General features: G+C 43.9%; 1 protein-coding gene across 9 annotated transcripts in view; it reads right to left on the bottom strand.

Annotated features, from left to right (window-relative positions):
- Positions 1–5161: 5161 nt before the first annotated feature.
- Positions 5162–22791, bottom strand: part of ST6GAL1 (ST6 beta-galactoside alpha-2,6-sialyltransferase 1) — a 140711-nt gene continuing 123081 nt past the window's right edge. For all 9 annotated transcript variants that reach the window (XM_050964085.1, XM_050964084.1, XM_050964081.1 and 6 more), the window contains 3 exons: positions 19536–19637; positions 15690–15864; positions 5162–5741 (listed from right to left, as the gene is read on the bottom strand). In XM_050964085.1, coding sequence (XP_050820042.1) covers positions 5500–5741; positions 15690–15864; positions 19536–19637 — 519 coding nt within the window. In that variant the 3' untranslated portion in view covers positions 5162–5499. The remainder of the gene's footprint in view (positions 5742–15689; positions 15865–19535; positions 19638–22791) is intronic.

The raw sequence follows: 22791 nt of genomic DNA, 5'->3' as shown, positions 1-22791 counted from the left end.
AGATCCTAACAGTGGCCACTGAGTTTTGGGATCTCCCTGAGTTAGCCTAGACCATTTTTCCAGAAACTTACAGGAATCTAGACCTTTCCTAAAATACATAAAATGAGCTGGAGTTCCTTTAGGGAACTGCCCCGGCTTAGACGTCTGGTCACCCATACAGGAGGACTTCACACACCAATCACACAAGAAGGAAATTAGGGTTTGTCAGAGCGATGCCCAGTGCAAAACAGAAAAGGAGCCCACAGGCTACTGCCTCAATCGCCCTTGCTTTCACACTAAGGGTTTTACCCAAGGTGTGGTGCGGCTGCGATTGTGCAGATTTCACTCACTCAGACCACAGGGACAGGAACCCCTTGGTCGGCCGATCCCCAGATAGAGACGGCACCCAGACTCAAACACTCCACAGGGAGGACGGATAGACACAGAGACAGGACAGTCCTCAGTCCGGACAAAACACAGAAATAATTACCTGACCAGAATCCTGATGTCAGATCCCAGGATCCCTACCAGAACAGAGTGGGAACCAACAGGTTCGATGGCGTAGACTTCACTGTGGTCGTGCGCCTTTCCGTTCTAGTGGAGGACCGCTTGGGCCAAGTGCCCAGGTGCCGGCTGCCACGGTCGTCCTACACAAACGGTCAGGAATCACACAGCCCCAGTGAAGACGGTTGCCATCTCGGTGGAACCTCCAAATTGTCAAAGTTAGAATCAGGACTCACAATTTGTCAGACCACTCTGTTTATTAGCGCAGCGCTCCGCCAATAACATTCAGAATATGTGAGTGGCCATGCAAGGCCCAAACAGTCTTATTTATACAGATAAAAGAGCGGGAATTAGACAAAGGGACAAAGAAAGCAAAACAGGAAAATTCACCTGGGGCACAGCATGCATATCCTACTTCCTTACTAACTCTTATCGATCTAAGGCTAATGCTTCACCAATTGCCCTTAAACGGTGCAATTGTTCTATGTTAATGTCTGTATTCCTGACACCTGGTTGCAACATTCCAACAACTTTGCTTAAAGGTACAGACAACATTTCTTTAATCCTTTCTATTCTTACTATATAATTCATTCTACTTTCACAGTGGGATGAAGGCCAGTTTGCAGGAACTAAGGGCAGTGTATGGATTTTCATAGACGAAAGGCCTAATTCTGCCTCCGTCATGCTGAGTACTACCTTGCTTACCATACGGTCCCCTCCCAGTCTGCATTAGGAAGGACCCATCCAGAACCCACTTGCTACCACATTGGAGACATTCACTAGCAGCCACTTCCCCAAGACAGGTCCTATTCCTGTCAGGATGTTGCTTTCTCTCTAGAGGCCCACAACACATCTAGCCTCTATCGTGTTCTCCCCCTTACTGGGGAACAGTTTGCTTCTTATATCTGGCTTCCCCTTTCCCAGCAGGCCTTGCTTTTCATCTACAATTCCCATAAGAACTGGAGTCCTGTGGCACCTTATAGACTAACAGATGTATTGGAGCATGAGCTTTTGTGGGTGAATACCTACTTCGTCGGATGCATGTAGTGGAAATTTCCAGGGGCAGGTATATATATGCAAGCAAGAAGCAGGCTAGAGATAACGAGGTTAGTTCAATCTAGCCTGCTTCTTGCTTGCATATATCTACCTTCCCCTGGAAATTTCCACTACATGCATCCAACGAAGTGGGTATTCACCCACGAAAGCTCATGCTCCAATATGTCTGTTAGTTGATAAGGTGCCACAGGACTCTTTGCTGCTTTTACAGATCCAGACTAACACGGCTACCCCTCTGATACGTAAGAACTGGGAATCACATTTCCCAGAATTCCCTTGCTATGCTGGGCTAGCCTGGCTCCAGGTCTGAGTTTACAGGGACAGCACACCCTGTTTCAATGGTTATATATGACAAATAAGGATCTAATTCTGCCTCCTTCATTTGTGGAGGAGTATTTTAGCACACAGCTAGTCCCACTGACTTCAATGGGGCTGTTTGCAGAGTGACATACCCTTAAACATGAGTAACAAAGGCACAATTGGGCTCTGAAATAGTATGAGTAGAATAGATTGCATCTGGTCCCCACTAGATGTTCTACTGCCCCACAAGGATGGGATGGGAATCCCCAGGAACTGGCCTGTGATTCTACTCAAACCTGGGGAGAAGGAGGTGTAAGGAGCTTTCCCCATTTGTTTGGCCTGTATAAATACGACAGAATTTCAGTCTGTGCTCAGGGAGCTGCATCCCTGCTCTCACTCAAAATCAGCAAGGAGGAAGTTGGGCTGGGGCTCTACCTTGCTCACCCAACATTTGCAGAGCCAGCCAGTCACAAGTAAGAAAGTGAGCTGCATCTATTAATGGAGTGTAGTTTTGTGGACACTACTTGTGCATCTCTCAGAGTTCCAGCAGACTTTCTAATAGACAGACAGTGATGTCAGCAAGAAAGATGGGAGTGGAATGGAGTTATCTGATCTGAAAGATTAATTCAACCAGATTCTGAAATAAGGACTTCAGTGGCCCTGGAATTGGTAAACATTTGCCCATATTTATTTTTTAAAAAGCCACCATGTTACAGGTACTCCCTTCCATACAAGTTCCAGTATAAGAATGGAATGCAAAGGCATTGTAATGATCAGTGCACGCAACACCTCCACCAACAGGTAGTGCTGTGTCTTTACCTTAGTGGTGTTGTCTTGTTTTGATATTATGTTGGCATCTTGGTTGGGGTGGAGCTGGCGCAGGGAGAAAACTGAGTCCTGTGTGTGCTGAAGTTTTTATGTAGTGTCCTAAAAAATCCTTGTCGTGCAAATATCGTGTAATAACCGTGATTCAAATTCCTTCTCCAGTTCACTGAAGATGCAACTTGGTGGGCTGAACTGTCACATTATTTGCAGCAACCCAATACATCCTTTGATTTCTATAAGTGAGTAATACAGTAGAGTGGTGAGGGGATGTTGCTGTTTCTCTCAAGCTTTTGCAAGCCCATAAATGGAAGGGAGGAAAAGGAGGGGAGAGAAATTAAACTATATTTAATAACCTGATAGTTTAATTTAAGAATGATACAGAGACCACCTCTTTAAAAGAAAGACAAACTTTATTACAAATTGTACATCTTCTTTGGATTCGTGAGCATTATTTCAAACTATTTTAAAAGATCAGTGTTCAGAACATTTTAAAAAATGCTGAGTTTGGTACTTCCACTTAAAATTTAAAATACTGCTACATAATTAATGAAAATAGCTTGATGGTTTCATTCTGTACAACAATGGAAATTGGTAATAAGTTACAGACTGGAACTCACTACTACCCAGAAACAGCCTTTGCAGAACTGTACGGAAATTAAAAAAAAAAACACATTATTTAAATGTTGGACCAGATTCTGATCTCATATACATTGGTGTAAAGCCACTGTTGCCTCTATAGATTTACACTGGTTTGAGGAGATTAGAATCTGAGCCAATGTCTTCACAAGCTCAGTGGTTTGAGCATTGGCCTACTAAACCCAGGGCTGTGAGTTCAGTCCTTGAAGGGGCCATTTAGGCATCTGGGGCAAAAATCTGTCTAGGGATTGGTCCTGCTTTGAGCAGGAGGTTGAACTAGATAATCTCCTGAGGTCCCTTCCAACCCTGATATTCTGTGATGCGCACAAGGTTTTATTAAAAGCAGTAGGAATTCTTATTTTACAGGTGCCATGATGTGAAATTTCTCACTAGTACTTTATTCGGTTAAGCCCTGATCTCACAGCTGGATCTGCACAGAGCCCTACTAAAGTCAACTGCTCTTACTATGGGATGAAAGGGTTCCTCTGTAGATCCAGATCAATGGTGACCAAGCTCTCCCATGAAGCCAGTGGGACATACAAGTTTAACAGAAGGCAGAATTCTTCACAATGGGGACAAAGTCTGTTGCTGTGCAACGGTTTTCCTGCCACAAGAATTCATATTATGGACAGCAAAATTAGCATCTACTTCCTGCACCTAAAATCATTAAAACCCATATCACTCAAAACCAGATATATGACATCACCGACGGAAAGTTAAATAATATCAATTTTGTCATATATATAGGTAGGATCACGAAACAGCACATTAATTGTTGAGCATTTGTATTTCCTATCAGGTGTTCCAGCCATGGTTACACTGGCACAATGCCACAGACCTGAGTAGGGTTACACCACTGTACACAACAGCAGAGTGTGACCGAGTGGCTTCAGCTTGGAAGCGAAGATCCTATCTGAACCATGAGAAAAGGGATAGTGGATCTGGAATAGCTGAACAGAGGGAATGGAGACAAACCAAGGTGTCCCTCTGCCCAGACCAAACAAAAACTATGACTGGGGGAAATCAAAAAGACTACTCCTTTCATGAACTCTGAGGACAAAAATCACATCAAGGGGACAGGAAGGAGTCAAAGCTCTGCCCACCTCCCTTTTGCACTGGCTTGAAGAGCACAGTGCAGCTCCCCCTTCCCAGCTGCTATTTCAAGAGATAGCGTAATGTGCTTATTCTCTGTGCACTTGGAAAGGGTGTATGTGTGTGTATGAGAGAGATTATCTAAATGTCAGGAATAGCTAATAGAGGTCAACTTGGACAGCTGATGAAACCTAGATCTGGTCTGTGGCTGGCTAGTAGCCCCATGGCTTATTTCGTTGCTTGTGACTATGTAGCATTATTGTCCTAAACTACTAATGGGGAGACTTCAACAGGGTCCAAATGGCAGCTAGGCACCAACCCCCATTACCATTGCAAACTGCTATTTATGCCTTTCAAAAGTCTTCCCGAAAATGATTTGGAATTAAAATATCCTGTGTCCCTAACAGGATGCTACATTGAATAAACATGACTGAGTGGTCACCAGACATTTAAATTCAATTTAGCAATTCACTGAACATCATAATTTTTACAAAGGTAAAAATTCCAAAACAAATCGACACTGAACAATTCCTCCTTGATTTGGCAGAATCGCCATCAAAATTCCAGAATATAAAGGACTGTTTCTTGAGGTCGTTAGGACTATAATTCAAGTAATAGATTTTAACTTGTTGAACTACTGCCTATCTTAACAGGCAACCTTCACAGTGGGTCCATAATCATAGGCCTGTCTTTAAAGATTCCAGAACTATGGGATTATTTTTAGCCATTCTTTTTTAAAATGGGCCATATTTTCTGTTGGTATAATTCCACTGAGTTCAGCGGAGTGACACCAGCAATATGTTGGCTTACACTGCATAGAAAACAACTCAGGTAGCCAACTGCAGCTGAAGGTACTCAGCCCCTCAGACCCACTAATCTGACTGGAAGTTCACGCAATAGATATTGGATAATTGTGGAGGATGTGTAATGCTTACTGCTATTGTACAGATCGGAGAAGTTGCATCACAGGAATCCTTAATGTAAGGGGTGCATTATGGAAGAACTGTCAGGGCACATCAATGTTTAGGCCTAACAACCTCAACAATATCCTTCTAAAAGTGCCTTGAAAATCAACAGAAGTATATATGCACAGTAGAAGTTGAGTTGCTAACAGTGCATGTTTCTGAAACCGGGCAAAGTCACTTTCCCATGGGTGTAAATTAACTCATTTTGGCCTTGGTTAATGTGCTTCACCAAGTTTTTCTCAAATAGCAGTGGGTGGTAAGCACCCATGGTGCAGGCGCGGTCATGGTATCTCTGGTAATAGTGGCAGATGTCTGTCCGTCGTTTGGAAGGGAGGAATTCATAAACATTCACTTCATCACAGAGGGTCATCATGATCACAATGCCTGGCAGGGGGAGAGTGAGAACCAGTCAGTCAACCCGGGGACAAACAGGTTATGAAAGAAATCATCTTCTTGCTTAAATGTGAGGCAGGAGGTTTAAGCAAAAAATATCTCCTTCTGTCTCCCAAGATGGGAGGTGGTGGGGTTTCCCTGCAAGAAGTGGTCTTTGTAACGTTCAGACCATATGGAGAGGTAGAAAAGGCTATGCCTGGAGGAGGCTATCTTCTGAAGCTCCTTGAAGTCTGCACAATTGTTGAGCCACTCGCTCATTCACATACAAATTGGTTACACCTCCAAAATCACAGATGCTGAGACTGGCATCTGCATCCTGTTAGATACAGCACAATATGCCCCATTAAAGTCTCATGAAGATACTGTATGACAGCAATATGCCATGAGTTGTAAGATCACCATTAAAAATGCTACTACTTCTTGATAGTGGGTGAAAACTTGCTGAGTAGCCAAGCACGCACTATATCAGCGGTTCTCAAACTGTGGGTCAGGACCCCAAAGTGGGTCACAACCCTGTTTTAACGGAGTCACTAGGGCTGGTTTAGACTTGCTGGGGCCTGGGGCTGAAGCCAAAACCAGAGCCCAACCACCCATGATTGAAGCCAAAGCCTGAGTGCTTCAGCTTCGGCCATCGGTGGTGGGGCTCAGGTTACAGCAAGACTGGGGCTTTGCCCACCTCACCTGGGGAAGTTGGACTGGGGCAGGCTCAGGCTTGGTCCTCCCTCCTACTTAACTTGGCCAAACTTGCCAGTCTCAAGTCTAGGGGAAGGTTTTGTGTTGTGTGGGAGGAGTGCAACACCTCACCTAATGAATGCACAGCCAGTAAAAATCACAAGTCTAGAGAGGGCTTGTTTTGCAGTTCAGCATCGCTGCACAGTATGCTACTGTTCAAGCACAAAGCCATTTCCCTAGATGCAGCAGTGTTGCCCTCATGTGTCGTATGTGAAGTACACAAGCAATTCCAGAATGCAGTTAACCATGATCAGCCACATTCCATGGTATGTTCTGTGCAAAGCAACTGTTAGAGAATTAACAATTAATCCAGGTTTACAGGCTGCTTTACATTGCTAAAGCATTGCAAAGCACCCAGGGCATACCAGGGAATCTGGATAAATATTTATTTTCTAGCATCCCACTGAATTATGCTGAGTTTCAGATCTGATTATATTTGTGACATCTGGAAGGACGACTAGGGAATCTACTAATGCTACACAACTAATTCTTTTTAATTTTGTGACTACTTTGTCAAATTGTATTCCCCGTTTTTTAAAAAAAATATTTTGATCAGACTTTACCATAAGTAACTATTTCCAGTTACATGGGGCCTTCCAAAGGTTCCCAGAGCATACTGAACAATTTAAGCTTATATCATCACTGGGATATACAATGTAGTTGTAGCTGTGTTGGTCACAGGATATTAGAGAAACAAGGTGGGAGAGGTAAGTAGAGGTTACTTACTGCAACTGGAGGTCCTTTGAGATGTGTGGTCCCTATCTGTATTCCACACATGGGTACGCATGCACACATGTGCCTGAGTTCAGGAATTCTTCAAAGCAGTCTCCATTGACCTGCACATGCGCAGCAGCTCTCCTCATGCTCCTGACCGAGCGTATAAGAGGCAGTGTGGATCAACGCCATTCCAGTTCCTCTTCTTACTGCAATTCAACAAGATCCAAAGCAGAGAGGATGGAAGGCGGGTAGTGAAATACAGATAGGGATCGCACATTTCAAAGAACCTCCAATTACAGCAAGTAATCTTCATTTCTTCTTCGAGTGCTGGTCCCTATGTGTATTCCATATCTGGGTGACTGTCTAGCAGCATTCAGACCAGAAGATGGTACTATGAAACTGGCAGCAGAGAGGTTTGTAGTACTGCCATTCCTACAGCTGCATCCACCATTGCTGCTTGAGTTAGAGAATAGTTTAATGTCAAAGTATGAACGGAACTCCAAGTTGGCACCCTGTAGATGTCCTATAGTGGAATGTCCAATAAGGATGTCAGGGAGTCAGCTTGTGTCTACGTGAAGTGAGCTGTGATATGCTCAGGATGGGGGAGCTTCGATGTTTTGTAGTGTTCTGAGATGCATCTTGAAACCCACTTAGAAATCCTCTGTAATGATATAGCTTGTCTCTGTGACCTTTCTGCCACAATAACAAAGAATCTCGGAGATTTTCTAATGGGTTTGGTTCTCTGCAGGTAGAATGCCAGGATGAGCCTGACGTTAAGGGAGTGAGGTCTCTTTTCTCAGAAGAAGCGTGGGGTTTTGGGAAGAAGAGGAGGTTACTCACCCTGTGCAGTAACAGACGTTCTTCGAGATGAGTGTCCCTGTGGGTGCTCCACTCCAGGTCAAGGGGGTCCCAGTGCCTTCGATCAGAGATTTCTACAGCAGTACCTCTACTGGCCATGCATGTGCTGTGTATGCCTCACGAGCTGTCAGTGTTTGAATAGCATGTGCACGGCCAGGGCTCCTCAGTTCCTTCTCTACAATGGAATGTGTTTCAGATTCTGAAGTAGAGGGGAGGAGGGCAGACAGTGGCGCACACATAGGGACACTCATCTCGAAGAACATCAGTTATTGCACTTGGTGAGTAACATCCTCTTCTTGTTTGAGAGATGTCCCTGTGGGTGCTCCACTCCAGGTGACTGAAAAGCAGTATCCCTTAGGATGGTTGGGACTTCAGATCAGGTAAGAAGGCTGTTGACAAGACAGCTCTACCCATCTTGATGTCAGACGCTGCAGTGTGCATGAGAGCATAATGACTGGCGAAGGTAAGGTTCAATGCCCAGATAGCTGCCTTGCATATGTCAGAAAGTGGGACATTATGGAGCAAGGCAGTGGAGGTGGAGACAGCTCTAGTAGAGTGTGTCCTAATTGATGTAGGAGAGTGTATTTGCCTCAGTTGGTAACAGAGATGTATGCAGTCAGCAATCCATTTGGAGAGTCTCTGTGTAGACATAGCCTTTCCCTGTGATCGCTGAGTAGCAGAGACAAAAAGTTTTGGGGTTTTTCTAAATGGTTTTGTTCTATTTGGGCAAAAGGATAGTGCCTTGCATACATCAAGAGTGTGCACTGCTGCTTCAAAAGCATTAGCGTGAGGTTTTGGGAAAAATGTTGGTAGGTGTATAGGCTCGTTGAGATGAAAGGAGGAGTTTATCTTAGGTAGCAACTTCGGATGTGTGCGGAGTGTGACCTTATTGCAGAAGAACATGGTATACGGAGGGTCTGCCGCAAGTGCTCCCATTTCTCCTACTCGTCTGGCAGATGTGATTGCTATCAGGAAGGTGGTCTTCATGGATAGGTGGAGGAGGGAGCAGGTAGCCACTGGCTCACAGGGTTTGTCCATCAGGACTTTGAGGACTAGGTGTAGGTCCCAGGGTGTAGTGGGCGGTTTTACGTCTGGATATAAAGTCTAGATACCATTCAGGAACCTTTTGGTGATTGGATGGGCAAAGACTGTAGCATTGTCAATCTTATGGTGAAATGTGGTGGGCCTTGAGTGAGCTCATGGAGAGACCAGATGTTTTAAAGTGTAGCAGGTAATCTAGTATCATTGGGAGTGAGGCAGAAACTGGAGAGGTCTGTTTGTCAGTGTAAAGATGTGACCAGTTTCCATTTATGCAGGTAAGCAGTGGGCGTGGTATGTGTTCTGCTGTGTAGTAAGACTGTCCGCACTTGGTCTGAACAGGTTAACTCCTCATTAGAGAACCATTGTTTAGCCAAGCCCTCAGGTGGAGACATTGTGTGTTGGGGTGAAATAGCTGTCCCGGGCGTTTTGATAGGAGGTTGCTGAGCAGGGGAAGGGGAATCGGTGGCTTGACCGGCATCCAATTGAGATAGGGATACCACGGTTGTCTGGGCCACGCTGGGGCTATTAGAATGATGTTGGATCTGTCTGTTCTTATCTTCTGTGTTATTCTGTTCAAGAAAGGTATTGGTGGGAACACATATATGAGAGTTCCGTCCACGGGAGCATGAAGGCATCTCCTCAGGAGTGTTTCCCCAGGTCTGCTCTGGAGCAGAATGTCAGGCATTTTTTGTTTATTGCTGTGACAAATAGATCCAGTTGGGGATAACTCCACTTCTGGAAAATGTTGGAGAGAATGGTGTCGTTGAGTCCCCATTCGTGCTGTATGGGGAAGGATCGACTGAGCTCATTTGTGGTGGTGTTCTGAGAACCTGGCAGGTATGAGGTGGAGATATGGATATTGTGTTGAGGACACCAGTTCCATAGTTTTACTGCCTCTGTGCAGAGGGAGTGAGATCGGGCTCCCTCTGTCCGTTGACATAAAATATGCATGTGATGTTGTCGGTCATGATCTGAATTCGGCAGTTTTGGATAATGGGAAGGAAATGGAGGCAGGCATTGCATACGGCCCTGAGCTCTAGCAAATTTATGTGAAGCTTGGTTTCTGTAGAGGACTGGAGGCTCTGAGTGGTGAGATGGCCCATGTGTGCTCCCCATCCTGTGAGGGATGCATCTGTAGTGATGATCATTGAAGGGGGATCTTGTCGGAAGGGAACCCCAGTTCAGAGGTTAATGGGAGAGGTCCACCACAGAAGCGAATCCTTGACTTCTGGGGGCACAGTTAGTCATTGGTTTAGCCTGTGCATATTTGGTTTGTATACCTGAAGGCATCGCATGTATAGGTTAGCATTTGTGACCACAAATGTGCAAGCAGCCTGTGTCCTAAGAGCTGCAGGAAATCTCGGACTGTAGTCTGTGGGCTGGCACGTATCTGGGTAATAAGGGTGCCCATTGTGTGGAATCTGTCCTGGGGAAGAGAGGTAAGACCACTGGTGGAATCAAGGTGGGCGTCGATGAAGTCGATATGTTGATTAGGTCGTAAGGTAGATTTGTTTTTGTTTATTTGCAGACCCAGAGTGGGTTGTAAAAGTTGTGCAGATCACTTCCAAGTGAATGGGAGACTTGAGGAGACAATCATCCAGGTGAGGAAAAATTTGGACCATTTTTTTTCTGAGAAGACACATGTACAGTGGAGAGGTCAAATGGGAGGACTCTGTATTGATAGTGTTGCACTCCCACGGCAAACTGAGGAAATGTCGATGGGCAAGGTGAATAGTGAAATGGAAATATGCGTCTTCAAGGTCAAGGGTTGAAACTAATCTCCATGCTCCAGTGTAGGAATTATCATTGAGAGAGTAACCATCTAGAATTTCTGTTTCTTGACAAACTAGTTTAAATGTCAGAGTTCGAGGATAGGGTGACATCTGCAGTTTTTCTTTTCTGTCAAGAAGTAGTGGAAATAAAACCCTTTCCCTCTGTGTTGAGACGGTACTTCCTGTATCGCTCCTAGTTGCATGATGTGTTGTATCTCCTGATGGAGCAAATGTTCATAAGAGGTGTCTCTGAAGAGGGATGGGGCGGGAGGGTGCGTGGGAGGTAAGAGAGGAAGGGGATGGTATAACCTGATCTGATGATTTCCAGGACCCATATGTCCATAGTGATGGCTTCCCAATTGGCAAGGAACGGATGTAGACAATGTCCAAAGAAATGGATGGTTGGAGGTGGCACTGGAGAGGGTGCGAGGCTTTCTGTACTCTCGACCAAGACTCCAAATTTGTTATTTGAGTTAGGAGGGTGGGTCACCGTTGTTTGTGAGGGCGACATCATTGGGTTCTGGGTCTATGGCATTGTTATTGCTGCGTATCATATTGTCTTAAAGGTTGATGATGCACAAAGGTATGGTAGCGTGGTCACTGATATGGCTGATACCTATATTGTCTCTTTTTTGTGACAGGTGTTTCGGTGCCTAGAGATCAGAGTGTGGCAGATGAGTCCTTCATGGAAGGAAGGATCTCATTGGTCGTAGAGGCGAGGAGCTTGTCCCCATCGATGGGGAGATCTTCAACAGTGTTCTGTATCTCCTTGGGAAGGGAGGAATAGGCAAAGGAATAACCATAGCTCGAGGTTTGCAGGTGATGCAAGATATCAGGTTACTCATCGCATAAAATCTATCTGCAGGCAGGAAAGCTCTCGCAGAGATTGAATCCAGCCATGCTCCTATAAAATGTATTGTCCTGGTGGGTGACAAAAAGAACTTATCTTTGTTTATGCAAACACCTATGGTGGCAAGAAGGCACAGACGAAACTCTGTTGCTGATATAACTTCTTGGCAATATTGGCCTACCAAAAACCAATCATCCAGGTATGGAAATACTATATATCCCTTATGACTCATGTGGGCTGCTACCATGGTGAAAACTTTTGTGAACACATTTGGAGCTGCTGTGAGCCCACAGAGAAGGACGCAGAACTGGTAGTACTCTTGGTCAACCATGAAACACAGAAATCTCCTGTGTGATGGGTGAATGTCCATGTGGAACCATGCTTCCTTTATGTTGAGAGCCGCAAACCACACTCACTCCTGAAGAGCGGTTTATAGATGCCAGTGTGATCATCCTGAATTTCAGCTTTTGGATAAAGATGTTGCATTGCCAAAGGTCATGTCTTTTCTGAGGGTTAGAAAATATGGGGAGTAGAACCCTCTACCTTGGTACTCCCTTGGGATCTCTCTATCAGTCTCTGGTGTAACAAGGATTGATGAGAGGGGTCCTCAAAGGGGGGTCTGGCATGTGTTTTGTGAGGGAAAGAAAGAAACTCTATGGAGTATCCTATGTGCGAGTGTTGACATGCACATCAAAAATGGCCTTCAGCCTGTGGTTGGGAATACATGGAGGGTGCAGCAGTGAAGGGAACTGAGAAATGAGACCTCTGAATCCTTTGTCACTTATGAGAAAGATTCAGGTGGATGCTGGTAGTATGGGGTATGTAAAGGGGATAGTCGTGGTCAAAAGGGCTATTCCTGGCATTTCCTCCTGAGGGCTGGTGTGTAAATCACAGGGTGGATCTCAAGTCCTTTAGAGAGCGTAGAGACTCATCTGTCTTTTCATTAAAAAGGTTAGACTTGTCAAAGGTCTTGGATAGCATTTTGGACCTCTCTAGGGAAGCCTGATATGAGTCCCTTTTGCAGGACCAGTCCTGGGGCCAAAGATCTGGATGCTGTATCTGTGGCATCTACCACAGCCGAGAGAGCCACCTTTGCTACCAGCCTCCCCTCATCCAGAAAGGACTGGAACTGGGCTCAGTCTTCCATGGGGAGTTTGTCTTTACATTCTGTAGGCCTGGTGTAGGTATTAAAATTGTATTTTGCTAATAAAGCTTGGTAATCAACTATACAAAACCGGAGGACTGCAGAGGAGAAAACCTTCCTACCCAGGAGGTCCACTCTCTTTGAGCCTTTATGGGCCAAGGTAGATTTTTGGTAGCGTGGCTGAGCTCTCTCTGTAGTCACCTGTATCACCAACAAGTTACGGGCAGGATGAGAAAACAAGAAGTCAGCATCCTTGGCCAGCACAAAATAGTATCTTTCTTTTTGGCATAGAGGCACAAGATGCTGTGTGTGCTAAACCTCTCTGGCTGGTTCTAATATGTCCTGATTAGTTTGGAAGGGCCACCCTGGTCGGTCCCTGTGATTGTAAAATGTCCAGTAGTTGATTCTGAGGGCCCTGGACCTCCTCTAGAGGAATTTGTAGATCATTAGTGACCCTGTGCAACAACTCCTGGTATTGCTGGTGGTCATCCAGTGGAGACGGCAATGAAGTAGTGACGGCAATGTCCAGAGAGGATGATGAGGCCCCCATTGGAACTGGTGCTGGTTCTTCCTCCTCATACACGTATTGAACCAGCTGATGACAGGAGGAGGAGTGGTATGACTCCTGAGTGGGGTCCGGGCACCTGAAATAAGGAAAGATCCACTGCTCACGGTGGACCCCCGGGGAATCAATATTAGGTGTCTCTTGGAGGGTCATAACCTGGCAGATAATAGTGTCTCGGCTGTCTGTTAGGGCTCCAGTGCCTTCGCAGAGATATGGTGCAGCTATCTCCTCCGACTCCTCTGATTCCATCAGTACCGGGGCTCTCCTGTGCGATGGATAGAGATGGAACTTCTCTTGAGACAATGATAACGATTCATCCTCCAGGATAAGGGCATCTTTCAAGAGGGCAGGGCCCAAAAGGAGTGGAGACTGCAGGTAGGGGAGGAATACATCTTCTGACGTTACAAAGGTCTCCACACAGCCTGGGGTCCGAGCAGTTCCCATAGAAACTCCTGAAGGGCCCAGTTCATCTGATGTAGCCAGTCTTTGGATAGATGAGATGGTACCTATGATGAATACTGCTGGAACCAGTGGGTCCTTCTTTTTCCTTGCTTCTTGAAACTCGGGACCCTGGGCATAGTCTGGGGACCAAGGACGATTTCCCCTGACTGGAGAGGGTGTGTATTCTATTCTATACTAATTAGAGTTCCTAAGCTAAGATATAAACTATTTACAAATAAATTTTACAGAGGACATGATTCTGACTCAGACCATGGGGCAGTAAGAAGAAACTGGAGAGGTGTCGAGCCGCATTGCCTCTTATACCCTCAATCAGGTGCGCGAGGAATGTTACTGCGAATGTGTGGGTCAACGGACACTGCTTTGAAGAAACTCCAGACTCAGGCACGTGGCATGCATGCGTACCCATGGCGTGGCCTTAGCAGGTCAGATCAGAGCCAGAATGGTTATGAGGATCACTGTGCATAGGGCTTGGCCAGCAGGGCCATAGCAGGTATGCTGGTCCCTAGGTCTATTCCACACATGGGAAGAATATCTTTTATTGAACCAACTTCAATTGGTGAAAGAGACAAGTTTTCAAGCTATACAGAGCTCTTCTGTAGAGGTCACCTGAAGAAGAGCTCTGTGTAAGCTCAAAAGCTTGTATCTCACTCTGTCATCACTGGGAGACAGATTATACTCATATTACAAATGGGGAAACTGAGGCATAAAAAAGGTCAAGAGACGGAGCTGTGCAGGAGTCCTGCCTTCTCAATCCCTTGCTCTAATCAATAATCATTTGCATTGTGATTTCCTTCTAAAATCAGCTGTCTCCCTCATTACACATTAGTGCTGAACATGAGCCAGCAATGATTTAATAGCTTGGAAGGCGGGGAAGGGAGGGAGATATCTTACAGTATGAGTGTCCTTTTGCAAGCAGTAGGATGGCAACCAAAGCAGAACAATTTTGCCACCAACAAAACAAACAAGACGACAACTCCACTGTAAGTGGTTTTCTTATAAATCGCTCCTTAGCAGTTGGTTCCTTTTCATTTTGTTGCTGATTAAATAAGGTTGTGAAGAGGAGAAAACCTGGCCACAATTGAATTTCTGTCTGGGAGGGAAATGGGCCTCTTCACTAATGTTTTAAGATCAGCACAAGGTGACGAAACAAAAGGGCTTTAGAATGAGGGATAAGGCTGATTGAGGGGGAATTATTTACCATTTTTACAGTTATAACTGAGTTCTGACTACTTTTTCCTTTATTAAAATCTTTCTTTATGAACTGTGCTTATCCCATAATAGGTAATGGCTCATCAATTTGAAAATAAAACTATTTGTTGACTGCAATAGAGAGCTGATAAATTTATTCGCTTATTAAAATAAAAAAGCAATGAAAAGGAATAGCAGTGGAAGTCCTGAAAGACTTCACTGTGCTTCAGATTAGATCAGATATGAGTTGCCCTTTTCCTATTGGCTAGAAATGCTGGTGACCAGTAAAAGGTGATTGCACCTTTTATTGACAATTGACATTGTTCCAGTCTGCATCTGTGTTTAATCTGAGTATAGCTATTTCTGGAGTCAGTGCTACACAGAACAGTTTGAGAGCTGCTGCTGGGAAATGCTGTTTTCTAACAGAATTAAGCTGCTGTTTTGAGATGGGAAACATTACATTTTACAGAAGTTGAACATTATTAGGAACCTCCAAAGGGCTGCTCTGAATCTGATAAACAGAAAGCATGACCATTATCAGCTCTTCAATAAACCGAAGAGCCCCATGCAAAACTAATAAAGCCAAATATTTACTGGGTGGGTACATTACCAAGCATTCCAGAAGAAGGTGGATTGGGCTGAATTTCCTCCAGTGAGTTCTCCTGCAGAATATCCCAGAGCTGCCACTGCATTTTTGGGTTCAGGATATAAAAGGGCTGTTCTGGATGTCTAGTCCGATACGCCTTGTAGTTTACAAAGAAACTGTAGTCTGGTTTTCTGTACCACTAAAATAGAATTAACAAGTCAGATCCTTTTTCCCTCGCCTCAAGGACAAGATCTCTCACAAAACACCTAAGGAATCTATTATTGTTCTGCACTGCTGTGGGATGCAGTAACTTATCTTTCATGTAACAGGTTGCCCTTTGAAATTACACCTGCATTCTAATTCAGAGAGCAAGGTGCTGATCGGAGAGTTATCATGCACCAGACAGGTGAGCCCATGGCACCCACAACAGAACACGAAGGTCTACAAAAATATCCACTACGTAACTTTAAAGATGCTGTGAAAGAAATTTCTTTACAAGTGGAATGTAATTTGACATGCGTATCACATCAGGCTGTATTGCAATTCACAAAGCAATGCAGGGAAATGGCATATTTCCTCCCCTTCCACACCTTCTTGCACTCTCTATTATAAGACACTCTTATACTGAAGAGTGATGAAGAACCATCTCACTTTTCAGTAGACTATTATGGAGTTCTATCCTTCTAAGTTTCTCATCTCTAATGCATTAAGATCTTCCACATGTCAGTGGTGGGTGTGTCAGTGATCCAGTTCACAAAAGTGTCTTACCAACTACTCCATTTTTATTTGCATTTAGGGTCTGATCCAAAATTCACTGATGTCAGTGGAAAGAACCCCAAGGACTTCAAATGGACTCTGGATCAGGTTTTTAATGTCTGCTTGATATTTACATTGGGAGATTCAGGGAGAAGATTTTGCTACATGAAAGTGACTATCCCACTAGCAATAAAATCTGTACAAGATCCAATTTCCTCTCCTTTCCATTCCCAAACATTTTAGGAGATATCACCCTGTATCCTGTCTCCTTCTAGAATACCCAGCTGGCAGGACTGTTCACGTGGCCTAGAAAGACATTGAAAGGACAACCTTATGTGCAGTGAGTCATTTTTATACCATTCTCAATTGTTATATTCATCTCAGAGAACAAAAGGTCATATTCCAAGGCTGGCACACAAGCATCTTTGTCACAACATTGCACCAGAAGATGATAATGTACAGTATGTGCAGTGAACTGTAAATGTGTGTATTTGTGAGCTTACAAATTTATAAGCTTTCCTCTCACTACCTTACTTCAGTAAAAATACTGAAGGAGGGCTCATGTTCCTTAAACTCTCAGACCATTTAGAAGAGAGGAGGTTTTACTAGGCAATAAGTACCAGCGTAGCTCTGTAGAGGCTCTTAAGCATGCTACATACATACCCTTGCTTCGTTGGGGGTGTAGGACTAGACAAAAGCTTGGACATTCAGATGACATTTTATAAGCAATGTCTCTGATCTAGGAAGTCAGGGTGTGACCTAAAAACTAAGGAGAGACAGTAGAGCTGAGGATTATAGCAGACGTGCACTCCAAAGGATCAGCAACCCTTTAGAGATATAACTCGTGTGTTACAAATAGCACCGTGGGTTACTGATGCTGTACAAATTTTAATAATTGATTTAACTTTTCACTGTTTGAGGTTGTTTCCCTTCTACATTGCTCTCAGCTTTAACAATAAACTAATTTATAAACATTTAATTATAAATAGTTTATAGCTAATTTCCAAATGACTTCACTTAGATTCTGATGCACTAGCACAACGCTGCAAAATGGGGTTTAGGAACACTTCAGGGACTCCTTATTCAGTTGTATCTGTACCCATTCAAAGTGAGGAATGCATGGAAGTGTTTTTATAATCCTTGGATTTCTAAAAGTTAAAAACAATTGTGAATGGGAATCAATCTGGTAGGTTACCTCTGGGCACACTTCCTGCATCGGGCTCCGCACACAAGATAGGCATTTACTCGCCTATCTCCTCCTGGTTCGTGGATCGCTCTGGGGCTTAGGATGGGGATAGCTGTCCAGACACCTAGAGTTGTGTGGAAGTGGGCATGCTTGGAGGCAGAAACTTATTCTAGAGGGAACTTTTATACTGAAAGCGAAGGCATCAAGTTTAGGTACCTACAGGATTTGGCAGGAGTTTTGTGGATGGTAGTGGAGCCTAAAAATGGGATATACGATCAAGACTTAAGAGATGTGTTCCAGGTGATACAGGAAGTCTATGGCAGAGCAGGGAATTGAATCTGGGGCTCCCAGGCTAGCACCCTACTACTGGAGCAAAATGCCTCTCTTTCTGAAAGATGGCTTTCAATCCAGGGTTGTAGGCCCTGCTCCTGTAGAGGGGGGACAGTTGTTTCAGAGTCACATCTTCTGTATGCTAATTACACTGGACTGGTTTTTGAAGCTGTTACTGTTTATCATTTTGCATGCTTTGCTTGCTGAGATTGTTTGATGTAGTATAATCCTTAGCTTTGTTATTATGCCGCTTGAGAGATGGTCCTGTGCTTTCTGGCCCTGGAATATTATGCTGAAGCTTCTTAAAATAGCATATTGACAGAATATTAACTTATTATTGAAACTGTCAAGGTAAGTTATTGTTTTGTACAATGATGTAACTATTGACTTCAACTGAGATATCCCAGTGCAAATCAAGAATAAGGAGACATGACAGAAAACGGAGAACAATGAGGCCAAATCAGAGGATACTGCAATACCTCAGATATTGAAATTCTTCTTCAGTGCAAATGCTGAGAGGTATTTTTAATTATTTTAAAAATGGAACAAACTTTCTCATTTCCGAATATACAGACTGCATAATCAATAAACACATCGCAAAGTGAGAAGAACATCCTCTGATTTTATTTTCTTATAATTTAAAGGGAGGAGATGGTTCAAAGCTTCTGACTTCCGATTGGATGAGGGGGGCACCACAGGATACCGTTCTGCAATAAAGTTCTGAATATACTGCCAACATGGGTGATCTATCCAATTACTAAGAGAGAGAGATGTGATGACTATTAATAGAGCTATTGTACAGCTACTCTGCAGTTACTACACAAGTAACTCCAGTTTATGAATCCAATACCTACAGAAATCTAGCTGATATGAGTAAAGGAATTTGCTGACCTTTTAAAAGAGCTTTTTTATCAATTATAAACCATTGAAATATACCTTATGACAGACTGGTGCTCTCAAAACCAAAATGGCCACTGTGGTCAGACTGTCCAGCCTAACTTTTGGATTCATGAGACAATGCAGACTATCACTCTACAGCAAGTTTGAGAACATTATATGCAGAAGTGGTCACCCTGATGTGAGATCAGCCAATGGGAAACTTACTGTGGCAATAAAAGATAGACAACTCAGGGCCCTTCACCTTTGTCTGGAAAAGACACACATTTCCTATCAGCAGAGCTATGATGTTGCCATGGAAATGTTTTGTCATGGAAAGGGGGCAAGCTAGGGATCTCGGGGGCAGGGGCAGAGAGGAGAGAAATGGACAGTGAGTCCCCTCTGCACTTTCCATGCAGCAGCTGCTCTTGACCTATGGGGCTGGGCTCGGCTCCCCACTCTGGGCATTACAACCTAGCACACAGGGTCGCAACATCACAAGGGGACATTTCATGAACTTTGTTGTGACAAAAATCACAGGAGCTGATCTCATGCAGGGATGGCAAAAGGCACTTGCGAACACATACATTGCTACATCCAGCACGCCAGAGGAATAAACAACAACTTTAAAAGGAATGACCCTCAACATTCATGTATGTATGGCAAGAAATGAGGTCACAGCTACCCTGTAAATCTCATTTACTACACTATTCTTCACTTACCTCATGAATTTCGGCATGATAAGGTGCTGGATCCCAGACAATTAAGATTCCAGTATTGTACAATGTATCTGTAAGGAACTTCTGTTCTTCGACAGTTACAAGCTTGAATGAGAAAAGGAAAAATGATTTCTAACACAGCAGAATATGTATCAATCTGTGGAAGGTCAGGCAGTAAAGTATTACTAAGCATGGTTATACCCATCGACTATAAAGGACAAGGTGGTAGGATTGGTTGAAGGTCAAAAAGTGCTCCATTATCCTTGGATTATACATGCTATAGAAAATTTATTTCCTTGTGTGAGCTAGCAACCATGCCCTGGCCTTTTAATTTTGCTGCTACTCCTGTTTCCAGCAGGTCAGGATGTAGTGGAGTGTCAAAGGAGCAGTGGCTGCATTTCTATGCATATCAAATCTCCCTTTCTACCTGACTTTACGCAGAAAGGAGAGGATATAGGCAATACACAGCGGCTTGGAGTGCATGTGGACTTCAGCCACTATAATTACAGTCACTCAAATTAGTCGGGAGAAGAGTAGTAGTGATAACTGAGCCATCCAATTCTAAATGCATTTCTCCAACTCTGTAGCAATTATAGACACAGGGCCAAAAAGGAAAAACATATGAATAGGGCAACAGGCTGCTCAGATCACATTTCATTAAAAAACAAAAAAAGCATGCATGGGCCAAGTTTTAACAACCCACACTTCACAATCACGCTAAATACAAACCCATAGAGTTACACTCAGAATAATGTTCCAAGTCTCAATTTCCCCAAACAGCCACTGGTGCTAAGTTACAGTGACAAAAATCAGCTGGGTGGCAGCTTTATCCTTTTAGTGATCCAACAACTGCCACAGGGCAGGTGAGAGTTGAACTTGGGGAAGTCCACTTTGGAGCACTGTTTACAGGAGCAACAGAGTTGAATGAGACAAACAGGGGCTTGTCCTTTTATTCATGAGCACAATTCAAATAGACGCTGCTTATTAACATCTGGTTAGGAAGAGGGCAGTCATAAAATCCTGATTATGCCAGACAGCCCCTCAGAAATCCAAGCCAAACAGGAGCTATTTCAGAATGAGTTGATTCATCTTTTTAAATATGCTATTTCCCCCGCCAGCCATCGCTAGCATCCCATCGCTATTCTGGCTGTTCCCATTACCAGTACATCACAACCACATCTGCCTGGCCATTCCAGATGCTTATTATTCTATAACTGAAAAAGAGTTTGCTGGGGTATGTTCTTAATTTAAAAAGAGAGAGAGGAAATTAGGTTTGAGGCCCCAAGTCCTGCCATGTGTACTACATAGCTTCTTCAGCCGACATCACTGAAAACATTTTAGTCACTTTTAAAAACGTGGCCGCCGAGTTTGAAAGTGCAGCTGGGTGCACATAATCCTTTGCAAGTGCAAATGACAGGATTTAAGTTTTTAACTCCCAGGGTTGTGGGAGCTAAAAGCATTTGGAGAGGACGGGATTGCAGGGAGAGAGCAAGGAAGAGTGGCCGAGAGTAGCAGTGACTGTGATGTCAGAGTGGGATGAAGGCAGGAAGGGGAGGAGGGACACAGCAGAACCGAGGGAGAGGGGATTCTTGCCAGATATTTTACAAAACAAAATGGGTCCTTTTTAGCTCCATCCTGGGCAGTGGAGAAGGTGGGCTGAGAAGAGCATTTCAGGAAAGATTCCAAGTGTCGGTAGGTGTAGGTAGGAGGTGCAAGACTCATGGTCCTTGACGCAGGGTCATGAAATGTCTAAGGGTCTAAATCGAAGGGAGAGAGTTCTCCCATTGGCTTAATAACTCCACCTTCCCGGAAGGCAGTGACTATGTCAGCGGGAAAAGCTCTCCCACCAACATAGTGCTGTCTACGCTGGCGCAAAGGTCGATATAACTACGTTGGTCAGGGGAGTGGATTATTCACACCCCTGAAACACGTATTTATACCAAAATAATTTTGGAGTGTAGACCTGGGTTCAGATCGGGGAAGCAGAGTTCTTCAGAAAGGAAGGGAAGAGTTTGAATCCAGCATTCACAGGCCTCTCTCTAGACTCACCCAGCAGCATGAACTCACAGAGATGTAGCAAATGTGAGAGGCCCTTTTCAAGATCAGAACTGTAGGGTTGTTGCCATCTTTCCTGCCCCCATTTTTAAGAAGGACAGGTACCAGGAACAACTGAATGCAAAGACATAGGCACCAAACTTCTACTGCAGTGGTCATTGCCCCCTACTTCTGAAACCAACCTGATAACTTCCTGCAGCCTCATTCATACCTTGCTATTGTTTGCTCTGCATGACGTTAATTTGTTGACTACCAGTTCTAAGTTCCACATTTAATCAATGGAGCTAACTGATCTCACCACTTAGTGCCTTTAGTGCCTATCTGTTTTGCTTAATCAGCTGATTGATTCTTTCCACTCAACTGTCATTTAATTGTTACCACACTTACTTGTCTTGTCCAGCTGTTTTGCTCCTAATTAATTGCCTGAGGCATTGATTATTGCCTATTTGTTCTGTTCTTATCTAGCTGATTTCATTGTTTCCTGATTACCTTGCTAATTCACCATATAACTTGCTAGTACATTTATCATCTATGTAATCTCTTTTGGATTAATTAACTCATTTGATTACAGCCTTTTAGACCACATTTGCGGACGTGTACCCTAAGAATGGTATCCCTTTACCTACCCCAGCCTCCTACCTCCTACTTTGTTATGTCATTGTCTTCCTCTCTACTTTTCCATCATCCATCTTCCCTTCCTTTTAACACTTATTATCCCAGAACACGTGCCCACATGGGGAGTTGTATTGCATAACTACAGCTGCATAATTATATATATAGTCGCAGTAGCAGGACAAATGTTTTCACTGGCAGTGTTTGCATATCATAGCTAGGCTGGCACTGGATACGTGGCCCCAAGAGATAATTTCCAAAGTGGAGAACATACTATTGACCCAGTAACACAATTACACACAGACAACTAGGGACATAAATTGCCTCTAGATTGCTAAACATGTCTGCTATGGGAAGATCAGTTTATAAAGGGACAAAGTCCAATTCTTAATTTATGTTGCATCCACTAGTTAGGAAGCAGAGACCACTGGGACGCAGCAGACAGCAAGATAACACAAATCATGGGAGAGGAGAATTCTGATGAGGAAGATAGATAAGATTTATGTGCAACAAAAATTAATGTAAAGGAAGAGGAACAAACATGGATTTAGAGAATTTGGTTGCAATTTCCAAGGGAGTACAGAGGATTTAC

The sequence above is a fragment of the Gopherus flavomarginatus genome, chromosome 8 (genome assembly GCF_025201925.1).
Source record: "Gopherus flavomarginatus isolate rGopFla2 chromosome 8, rGopFla2.mat.asm, whole genome shotgun sequence".
Classification (NCBI taxonomy): domain Eukaryota; kingdom Metazoa; phylum Chordata; order Testudines; family Testudinidae; genus Gopherus; species Gopherus flavomarginatus.
This window is presented reverse-complemented; position numbering and strand designations above follow the sequence as displayed.